We start from the raw sequence: 12,424 nt of genomic DNA on the forward strand, positions 1-12,424 counted from the left end.
GAAGATATGATTAAAAATGCAAGTACAAGCTTAAATAAACCGTTTTTTTGCTGTAATTGTATTCTTAGAATTGTGTGAGATGTTTTTTTGTCTCTCTCGTTACGGCGCGCCGTGGAAAAACAGGCTCATTTTTGGACAAAAATCTATCTACAGTGCAATTGTCAACCGATTTTAAGTTTGTTTGGCTTGTTTTGCTCGTTAAAGTTTGTTCTTTGACGTAGTGCTGCGGCATTATCGATATAGAGTTGAAATACAAAATGGCGAATAGAAATAGAGTCGAAAGCGTTAAAATGTCTATCGTTTATAATGATACTTTTCGCCTATGGTATCAAACATATTTACCTCCCGAGTAAACAAGAAACATTGATCAACATTTTTGAAATGTTAATTTTAGAGAAATTTCTTAACATTATAACTTAATGTTTTATAAATATTTGTAGAATATTACTTAATAATATTGCTGTCTTAATATTATTAAGATATTTTAAAAACATTAAATTTATTAGATATTATTTAAATGTTTTTGAACGTTATGACATAACGTTTGAAAAATAATTTTTAAATATTACTGAATAATATACTGTCCTAATATTTTAAATACACGAGTTACATATGTGTTTTAAATTAACGTTATTAAACATTATAACATAATTTTATAAATATTCTTAAAATATTAGTCACTTAATACATAAAATCTAAACATTTAATAATTTTACAAACATAATCTAAAATATTTTTTATGTGTTTATAATACGAATTTTATAAGAATGAGTACAAAAAATTAAAAGTTAAAAAATTTTTAAGATTTGAAATATTATTAATTAAAATATATATTTTATGTAAATATGAGTATGTGTAAATACATACTCATATAATACTAAAATTATTCATAAATAATAGTATTTAATGTACTAAAATTAAATAAATTTATTTATTGTTTGATATAAATATTTTTTGTAGAAATTAAGAAAAATTATGTTATAAAAATCGCTTAAAGCGATGCTGGACTGCCTCTCAAACTTGATCGAGGTCGATAATGTAGAGTCATTCATGCACATCATTAATGAGATTTTGAATATATCTCTTTTATAAATTTGGAAATTCTTTTCCAGAATTAAAGTACACATATTAATATCCATCTGTTAATTGAACTTCATATCAAAGACAAAAAAAATTTTTTTTTATTGCTCTACTTATCGACTTTTTACGCGTATATAACCTAAATTTTTGTTTCACAATTTTGTTTCAATTAGGCACTAAAATCTAATTTTCAAAACTCGACATTGTTTGTTCTCGTCGTCTACTAGTCTGTGAATACGAATTTCATAGGTACAAACTGTAGATCTTTTATATTAAGCAAACATTGTTATGATGTGACAGCAAATTAACAATTTTTTCTCGTTTTTGAAGGAAATTCCACTCCACAGACTGATAACAATGCGTATTTTTTTATTCTGGAGAAGGATTTCCAAATCTATAAAAGAAATAAAAAGATATTGTTAAACAAAAATTACTATTTTTTTGTTGGTAAAACAGACAACTCCAGCATCCCCTTAAGTTACTACCCACATAGAAATTGACATCCAGTGGATGTCCAATGGACGTCCATTAAACCTCCATAGATCCATGGGACGTCTATGTCCATGGTGGAAGTCAGATGGACGTCCATTAGAGGTCTAGTAAACTTCCTTAGCTCCATTGGAGGTTTACCTTCATGGCGGAAGTTAGGTAGACGTCCATTAGGGATCCAGTAAACTTCCATGGCTCCATTGAAGGATTACCTCCATGGCGGAAGTTAGACAGACGTCCATTAGAGGTCTAGTAAACGTCCATGGCTCCATTGGAGGTTTACCTCCATGGTGGAAGTTAGATAGACATCCATTAGGGATCCATTAAACATCCATAGCTCCATTGGATGTTTTCTTCCATAGTGGAAGTTAGATGGATGTCTATTAGGGATCCACTAAACTTCCATAGCTCTATGGAACATTATTTCCATGATGGAAGTTATACAGACGTCCATTAAGGATCCATTAAACTTCCACAGCTCTATGGAACATTTATTTTCATGGTAAAAGTTACCCAGACAACACGCTTGTCAGAATGAAAACTTTAAGAGAACTTTTTTAAGAAAACATTTAGATATCTTGGAAATGATGTCCAAATGGTAACATTTATCAGAGACGTCTACTAAGATAGGTCTTTGAGATATCTCATGGAAGAGTTTCATTTAAGTTTCTTGAAAATGTTATCCTTATGATATCACAGCTAAATGATATCAGCTTAATATCTCATAAAAGATATCACAATGCTGTCCGATTTTTGAGCCGTCCATGCGCGTCGTAGTTGACTCAGAAATCAGACAACACTATAGCATCCTGAATGAGAGATCTATTTGATATTTAAAAAAATTATCATAAAGATAATGTTTTCCAAAATAACGGTTTGTCTACAATTACTGCGCACAAAAAAATGCACAAAATCTAAATTTATCATGTACTGAATACAAAAACAGAATAATAAACTATTCAATTTTTCTTAAAATATATGATTTATATAGTTAAAATTATCTAATTAACCATTTGAACGCTTCAAAGTATTAATGCTAAATAGATCGCAATTTCCATCAAATTATTAAGGTTATGGAAAAAGATAAATTTAACAATGAAATTAATAAGTAAATAAATTAATGCTATTTATATTTAATGTTTTGCAAAATTTAATTGCTTTTATAAAAAATAATATAATTGCGTCAGTTTATAACATATATGTATATGTAGACAATAACAAGTACCCATATCGATGAGTCAAATTGGCATAGCAGATATAGTACAAGGTTTGTAATCCTAAGGTCCCGGGTTCAAAACCAGAGGCAAGTAAGAATAAAATAAAATAATTTAATTTAAATTTAATTAATTAATAAAAATTTGTCCTAAATTTAGTATGTACTGTTGATAAAAATAATTTAAAAGAAATAAAATTTTTATTTTAAATTTTTATTTTGTCAATCATCCATCGAGGCTCCGTGAAGCCTCTATTAATTATCCACGAAACGTCCGTAAGTCATCCATCGAGGCTCCGTGAAGCCTCTGTTAATGATCCACACAACGTCTAATAGACCTCTTTGACGACCTCTATTGAAGGTCTAATAGACGTCCACAGTGCGGAACTGTGGATTTCTAATGGCTTTATATAGGACGTCTAATGGACGTCCACTGGAAGTTTAAACTTCCATGGCAGACGTCCATTAGACGTCTACTGGAGGTTTCATTTCTATGTGGGTATTTTCTATTAATATTTTATAATAACATAATTTTAGCTTTATAAAGAACAGAGCTAAAACAGATATTTTTATTAAGTTATTTCACATATATAAAAATCAGTTAAAAAACTAAATTTATATTTATTTATAAAAATATTATTTAACTGTACGTTTTATCTTTCTGACATCTATTAAACTAATCTATAACAAATATGTATTCATGAGCATTAGATGTTCATGGATCATCACGAAGTGTTAGGTTGCGTTATAAAACTTATACTAATGGAAGAAGAAAAGAACCCGTACAAGTGTGTCCAAGAAGTGAAACAGAAACCAGTTCTGTCTCATACCTACAAATACGGCCGCTCATGCGTATTATGAGGAAAAGTTATGAAATGAGACAGAAAACTAGTTCTGTCATTTCATCTTAAGTCATGTTCTACCTATCCTTGTCGCACAAATATTGGACACAGTTACGGCATACGGACGGTATACGTTATTCCGCTTTCATTAGTATAAGTTCTATGAGTTGCGTAAAGTCTTCAAAGTCAAACAACATCGACGGCGCGGCGGTTCAGAATTGGATGGGTGACTACAGATATTAAGCAACGCTAATGCGACTATGGTGAGATAACCGTGTTTGTTGAGAAACAAGCACGGTTATCCCACCATAGTTACCTGGAAAACATGAACCTGACTGGCAGGTATATATTCCAAGCAAACATTCAGATTCTCTATTATAGTATATCGTCCCACTTGATACGTTCAATAACCAATTTGATATGATTACACATAATCCGACGTTCTTTTACCTTCTCAGTGCGGTCGTTGTAATCGTTCCATTGAAGTCGGGCGGACAACTGTTACCGAAAGGAAATCGCAGTATTTACGGCAATGACATTGGTGGACACGTGTTAGAAAATATATTAGAGCTAGGCTTCGAAGCCCTAAACTTTGTGGAGCAAAACCAACGTTTTATAAATCAAGAGATATCAGATACAATCCCACAGTCCGGAGCCGTGTACGACTTCATAGTAGTCGGCGCCGGCACGGCCGGTGCTACGATAGCCGCGAGACTAAGCGAGATTCATCAAGTTAAAGTATTGTTGATCGAAGCTGGATCTAACGAGAATTTGCTCATGGACATTCCGCTTCTCGCTTACACGCTGCAACTAAGCAATGATATTAATTGGAAATACAGAACAAAATCTTCCGACAGATACTGTCTCGGCATGAATAACAACAGATGTAATTGGCCTAGAGGCAAAGTAATGGGCGGCAGCAGTGTGCTAAATTACATGATTGCAACCAGAGGCGGCGCCGAGGATTATGACCGATGGGCTGAGATGGGAAATGAAGGCTGGGCTTACAAAGACGTTCTCAAATATTTTAAAAAGTTGGAAACAATCAATATCTCAGAGCTGCAATCGGATAATATTTATCATGGTACACAAGGACCATTATTTATCTCTTATCCACCATTTCATACGCGACTGGCAGAAGCTTTTTTAAAAGCTGGAGAAAAGCTGGGGTATCCACTGTTAGATTATAACGGAAAAAATATGATAGGATTCTCGTATATTCAAAGCACAACCGTGAATGGTACTCGTATGAGTAGCAATAAAGCATATCTACATCCCGCAAAAAATCGCCGGAACCTTTACTTGACACGCGAGAGCATGGTGAGGAAAGTGCTGATCGATCGTCGCACGAATCGGGCAATTGGCGTAGAGTTTATCAAACATAATCAAATTATCCACGTATTTGCAAGCAAAGAAGTGATTTTGTGCGCGGGTGCAATTGGATCACCACAATTATTAATGCTATCCGGCATCGGACCGGCTAAACATCTTAGCGAGCTCGAGATCGACATTGTTCAGGACTTACCAGTTGGCGAAAATCTAATGGATCATTTAGGTTATGGAGGATTAACGTGGACAATAGATGAGCCGATAAGTATCAAAACGTTCAACATCATAAATCCCATTAATCCATATATAAGGGATTTTCTAACGCGAAGATCAGGACCATTAACGGTCCCGAATGGATGTGAGGCTCTCGGTTTTATCGACACAAAAAATCTAAAAAACCGTGACGGTTTGCCGGACATCGAACTGTTATTTATCGGTGGTGGATTTAAAGGAGATCTCATTGCTCCGATCATATTGGGTCTCAACAATCGAATACGTCAGACGTGGAATAAATATAACAAAAATCACGGTTGGACCATACTACCGATGTTGTTAAAACCAAAAAGCCGTGGACAGATAAGACTATTGGCCAATGATATTAATGTTAAACCCGAGATCATTGCAAATTATTTCGACAATCCAGAAGATGTCAAAACGATGATTGCTGGTATTAGAGCTGCAATACGTATCGGTCAAACTATGCAAATATTTGGTTTACGACTTTTAAACGATACTTTATCCGGATGCGAAAATTACAAGTATGACTCCGATGACTATTGGGAGTGCGCAATAAGGACGTTGTCTTTCACCATCTATCATTATTCTGGTACTTGCAAGATGGGATCGAGAAAAGATCCGACTGCTGTTGTCGATCCTAGATTAAAGGTATTGTTGAAAAACTCACTATATAATAAATTATTCTTAAATTTAAAACAAATATTCCTATTACATTAACATGCGCGTGCGCACGCATACATAACACACCCATGTGCGCACCGTGCATAGATACACATTTGATCCATAATTAAAAAATTTGTGTATATTACAGGTAATTGGTATTCGAGGACTACGAGTAGCAGATGGTTCTATCATGCCTGAGATTATATCGGCGCATACAAACATACCTGTGTATATGATTGCCGAGAAACTGGCGGATATGGTGAAAGAAGATTGGAAATACTTGGACAAGTCGTAAACGTAATTTATGATACTGTATCAACAAAAAATTTTCAATCGCTATAACTTTAATAAAAATATATAATTTTCAATGTATAAAAATAAAAGTTTAAATAAATTTTCAGGAAACAAACATTGTAAAATACTTCTATAATCTTTACAAAACGATTAATGTTTGGCAAAATTAATTAATGTCTTTCTAAATTTAATTAAAGTTAAGGATTTATGAAATTAATTGGTTACAAATTAATTCAGTTAAACGTTATACAAATGAAAAACCAATTTATTCAAAAATTGCGTTAAGACTTAAGTAAAGTTAAAAGTTAATTTTAAAAAGCATTATTTATATAAAATTACAATATCGTGATTTTTAAAAAATGGATTACTTTAAATAACAAAATAATTACAATATAGGTTGTCAAATAAATTTAACAATTTATTGGTAAAGATAATTTATGTGTGAAATAACTAAAGTAAAATTTTTTTATATAAATGCATATTTGTTTTTACATAAATTTACATGTTTTTGTTTTACATAAGTTTTTAAATTGTGAAAGAAATTAACAAGTTAACGTTTATGTATTCAAAAACTTAGTTAAAGTTAAACATTAATTTAAAATTAATTAATAAGAAAACCCACGAGAGTGTTTCCATATATAATTTGGAAAGTTTTTAACATATTGTAATCTAATCTGAATATCATAAAAAATATGTAGAAAAAATATTGGCGATACTTCCAAAAACGTCCAATTTCCACTTTAGTTCAAATTTAAAAAATAGGTTCTTTTTAGAGAAAAGATACACACACGAGAAGAATTTTTGATGATTAAAAAATTTTTTTTAATGTTGGTCAGTAGGAAATCTATAATATTTAAATCTTTATTATTAATGTAGAAAAAATTCAATTGTACAATCAGTACCCACTCGGCATATAATGTTTCTAAAATATTTTATTTGAAATGTTACACTGTACAGCAATATCACAGAAATATTTCACGACTATTTCTGCAACACTTCTGCAATGTTTCAATGTCCGCGATCATTTCAAGTGCGATCTTTTTGAAAGATTTTAGTAATATTTCGATAATATTACTGAAATATTTCTGAAACATATCTATGCAGATAGCAGAAACATTTCAGAAAATATCTTAAATACATTTTATCCAAGAAATTGCAGATACACTTAAAAAATATTATTGTAATATAATAATAATAATAATTAAAACAGGATCGATGAAATTGTTAAATGTGAAGATGCAAATGAAATTGCTTATATTGGTTTATAGCGGGTTTTGGTACTGAATAATTTGTGTACTTTTCAAGACCAATAAAATGCGCACAGTTCATATATATGAGTTAGAAATAATAAAAATTATACCAAAATTTTTTAGCACCGAGATCTGTTATAGATCAATGTAGGCGATCTTATTTGTATATTTATTTTTGACAGTTTCGTCGGTCTTATTTCAATTATTATTATTGTATTACAATAATGTTTTTTAAATTTAAGCAATCTTATTTTTATGTAACTAGAACAAGACAGACGCCCGCTAAGCGCGCGTCATTTGTTCAATTTATATGTATACGTACACTGAAAAAAAAATATATTCAATAAGATATGTTATCGCGAGCTGTCAACTACAGATATACTCTATACCCTTAAAAAAACCTTAAAAATGTAAAAAAGATACGCCAAGTACATAAACGCGTGCTTTCCAAAATAAATTTGAGATCAATACAGTTAGCCAAGTATATTTTAAAAGACTTAAAGAAGTTTAATAAACATCTATTTAAAAATTGCTTAAACGGGCTTGATGATTAAATGATTAAAATCAACCAATGGGATTATAGTGAAGCAAAAACTTGGCGTGCCCGGCTCGTATTTTTTCTGAATTTCCAAAGCTGTATGTTATTGATATTGATAAATATATATACAAGAATACAATTAATGTGATTCGGATATTGCTTTACTATCTGTCAATTTCTGCTTTATTATATGTTATCACTTATATTCCCATTTTTCACATAATTTTTGAATAGAACCATTTTTGAATGCGTTTATATACTTGACATATATACTTGACATATCTTTTTTAACTTTGTGAAGTTTTTCATAAGTTATTAATTTTTTTATTATTTTATTCGTACAAATAATTTTCATATTGTTTAACATTGATCATTTTAAGTCGGGCGTTTTAAGTCGGGCACGCCAAGTTTTTGCTTCACTATAATCCCGTTGGTTGATTTTAATCATTTAATCATCAAGCCCGTTTAAGCAATTTTTTAATAGATGTTTATTAAACTTCTTTAAGTCTTTTAAAATATACTTGGCTAACTGTATTGATCTCAAATTTATTTTGGAAAGCACGCGTTTATGTACTTGGCGTATCTTTTTTACCTTTTTAAGGTTTTTTTAAGGGATTTCACTCTTTTTTGTAAAAATTAAAGAGTTACTTCTTTTTTAATTACATTAAGTTTTGTTATACATATTTTTTAATGTGTTAATTTGATATGTATGTATGTATATATGTATATATTTTCCATAATTTATTTTATTTTATTTGTTCTGTAAAAAATATGAATGCATTTTTAGCATTTCAAGGCCAATTGCATTTCTTTATACTTAAATCATTTATTAACATCCATTTTGCGCTTTTAGTACATATCATGTTTGTGTAATGTCCATCTATTATGTTTTCACCGTGATAAAAGATTGCACTAATATTTTTATACTTATTTGCATTGACAGATAAAAATTTTTTATTAATATTTTTGACATTTATTACATATATATTATGTATATTATTTGTTATTATTATTTATTTATTTTATTTTTATTAATTTTATTAAATTTTTTCGTGTACTAATAATATCACTTACATTACTCACATTCAGACGTTGTAATTTTATTATTAATTTTTATATTAATATTTTTGACATTTACACATATATCATGTATTTGTTTATGTTATATATTTATTTTATTTTTGTTAACTTATTATACTTTTCTCGCATACCAAATTCACTATTTATATCATAAAATAATTTTTTATATGTTTAGTTTTATAAAATTATATGTAAGCACATTGTGAAGCCCCTTGAAGGACACACCGGCTTTGCGTGTGTGTGTGCATGTACATGTGAATTTGTAGAAAATAACTCAAATAAGCTTTTTTGCGCAAGAAATCTCAAGATCACAGAATTATTAAGTTTATTATATTTTTTTGCATACCAATATTCACCACATATATTACGAAATAATTTTTATTTTAGTTTTATAAAATTATATGTAGGCACATTGTGAAGCCCCTTGAAGGACAAACCGGCTTTGGGTGTGTGTGTGCATGTATATGTGAATGCGTAGAAAATAACTCAAGTGAGCTTTTTTGCGCAAGAGATCACAAGATCTTAGAATTATCAAGTTTATTATATTTTTTCGCGTACCAATATTCACCACTTACATTACAAAATAATTTTATTTTAATTTTATAAAATTGTATGTAGGAACATTGTGAAGCCCCTTGAACGACAAACTGGCTTTACGTGTGTGTGTACACGCACCGGCAGAAATGGTGTCCCGCGACGTTCAGCGCGCGGCGATCACCCACACACGCGAAGCGCCGTACGTGTTACTGGGCGCACGGAGGAGCCGGGGAGATGGGAGAGGAGCGAAAAAAGTGGGGATCGCGCCGGTGTTGCATCCTTCACTAACGTCGCACGTTGAAGAAGGATAGAGCTAAGATGAGTGAGAAGACGTGATACCGACTCGATGGTGTCCCAATATCCGTTTCACTCGCACTCGATACTAATATCGTCTCTCGCTCGCCAATACCGATGCGTCGTGCTTTCCTTTTTCTTTGAGAGACGGCTATCCGAGTGCACGAAGCGTCGACATTTATTCTATTAGCATGTCATTCATTACTTTATATTATGTAAAGTGATAAAATTTAATTTTAAAAAACACAAATTTTTATTGAAATATTAATTATGTTATACATAGAAAGAAAAAAATTAACGTTTATCCCAATTAATTATTGATTCACTTATGATTGCGTAATAATGCTTCTTTTTCATCCCGTAACAAATTTTTGTGTGAAATTATAACCATCGTTACGGATAATTTTCAGACTCACTATAAGAGTTTCTTATCCATTTACAAATTTAGAGTATAAGATTAATTTCTTGTATTGTAAGTAAGTGTGTGCAAAATTGTGTAAATAATAATTTTAAAAGATAATAAAAATTTTATTTTAACATTTAGATTTATTTAATGTTGATAGTTTGTAAGTTAATTGTAGTTTGTAAGATAGATTGTAAGTTAATTTTTTGTTCATCTAACATTTAACATAATTAATATGGTATTGGCGAGCGAGAGACGATATTAGTATCGAGTGCGAGTGAAACGGATATTGGGACACCATCGAGTCGGTATCACGTCTTCTCACTCATCTTAGCTCTATCCTTCTTCAACGTGCGACGTTGGTGAAGGATGCAACACCGGCGCGATCCCCACTTTTTTCGCTCCTCTCCCATCTCCTCGGCTCCTCCGCGCGCCCAGTAACACGTACGGCGCTTCGCGTGTGTGGGTGATCGCCGCGCGCTGAACGTCGCGGGACACCATTTCTGCCGGTGCGTGTACATACATGTGATCTGTGGAAAATATCCAAGTGATCCAAGTGAGCTTTTTCGCGCAAGAGATTACGAAATCTCAAAAATGAGTGTACCAATTTTAATCGGAGTAGTCGCAATCGAAAGCTGACATCAATATTATATAACAAAATTGCCATTAAATTTTTGATTATGATTTTAGTTTCTGAGATATTTTAACTGAAAGTGAATTTGACAGCTAAATTCCAGATAAAGCTTAGTAGCGGCGTAACATTTGCGCAGTGAAGTTTGCATCATTTGTATCATGCAGCAAAATTCTTTATGTACTTGGCGTCGCGCCGCTACCGCGTCGCTTGACAATAATATATGCTATTGCAGTATCAACATTGTACTTGCATTAATAGCAAATATTATTGTATTGAGTATTTTATGTAGTTGGTAGCCCGCAATCACTTATGTTATTGGCTATATTACATTTTTTCTGTGTGTATACATATATGCATACATACATTATATGTATGTAAGTATGCATATATGTATACAAGATAAATAAATATATATTTCTATTTCTATTTATTTATTTTATTTCTCTATTTATGTTTATCTATTTATTAATTTTCTATCTACCCATCTGTTTATTATTTGTTTATCAGTTTTCCAGCCATCTAGGTTTTTTTTGATATCGGGGGGAAAATCCTCAGGGATAACCTACGACTCTCAGTGAAGGTTATGCCGGACTCTTACCGACTAAAACCCCCTCGGGTGTCTTTGTTTTAACGCTTGGGAATACCTTGGAAATCACAATGTGTTATTTCCAGGGTATCTTTTTGTATAGAACTATTCTGTTAGAAGTTCTGTCACCAAGTATGTGGAAGAAAATCTGGTTTTTTCTTCATTTTCAAGAAAAAGGAAATTCTTCTTATGTGTGGTAAAGTAGGGACACCATCCTACTAAACTTTTATGTTGCACAGAACTATTCTATTGAAAGTTCCGTCACCAGCAGTGTTGGGTAAGGTACTTTTAAAATGTATCTCGATACAGATACAGATACTTATAAAAAAATGTATCTAGATACAGATACAGATACACAAATTAAAATGTATATAGATACAGATACTCAGATACTTTAAAAGTATCTCAGATACGTATCAGATATACTCTTAAGTTATTCAAATAAAAAAATCTGAAAAATTTAAATGTTTGTGCGCAACACAAAAAGCGCATTATAAAATAAATAATTACATCTTTGTATTGCGCATAAATACTCTTACTGTCTTTTCCGAATTTTTTATTTGTTTGTTGAGTTGTTGAGTAAACTTGCGTTTCTCGTCTTTTAAATTATATTTTATTGTAATAATAATAATAATATTAATAATGTATGTAATATGCACAAAATCTAATGATTCTATAGACTAGATAGCAAAGTTATTTCATACATAAGTACTATTTGCGCAAATCTAAATGACGCTATCGACAGTAATAGCAAATCAAAAATGACCTTAAAAAAACATTTTTTTCCCAATAAAGACAAAAAGTACGTAAAAATGTATTTAAAAATGTATCTGAAAATGTATCTGAAAAGCAGTTCAGATACTGTGTTTTGTATCTAGATACAGATACAAATACTCTAATTCAAATGTATCTTAGATACAGGTTCAGATACACAAAATGTATCTCTATACATGTA

The 12,424-nt window shown here is 31.2% G+C and overlaps 1 protein-coding gene across 1 annotated transcript; it reads left to right on the forward strand.

Annotated features, from left to right (window-relative positions):
* Positions 1-3,485: 3,485 nt before the first annotated feature.
* On the forward strand, positions 3,486-6,406 carry LOC118645868 (glucose dehydrogenase [FAD, quinone]-like). Its single transcript, XM_036287684.1, has 2 exons — positions 3,486-5,838; positions 6,002-6,406. The coding sequence occupies exons 1-2, from the start codon at positions 4,045-4,047 to the stop codon at positions 6,146-6,148; spliced, it is 1,941 nt and encodes a 646-aa protein (XP_036143577.1). The 5' UTR covers positions 3,486-4,044; the 3' UTR covers positions 6,149-6,406.
* Positions 6,407-12,424: the final 6,018 nt, after the last annotated feature.

The sequence above is a fragment of the Monomorium pharaonis genome, chromosome 5 (assembly GCF_013373865.1).
Source record: "Monomorium pharaonis isolate MP-MQ-018 chromosome 5, ASM1337386v2, whole genome shotgun sequence".
Lineage (NCBI taxonomy): Eukaryota > Metazoa > Arthropoda > Insecta > Hymenoptera > Formicidae > Monomorium > Monomorium pharaonis.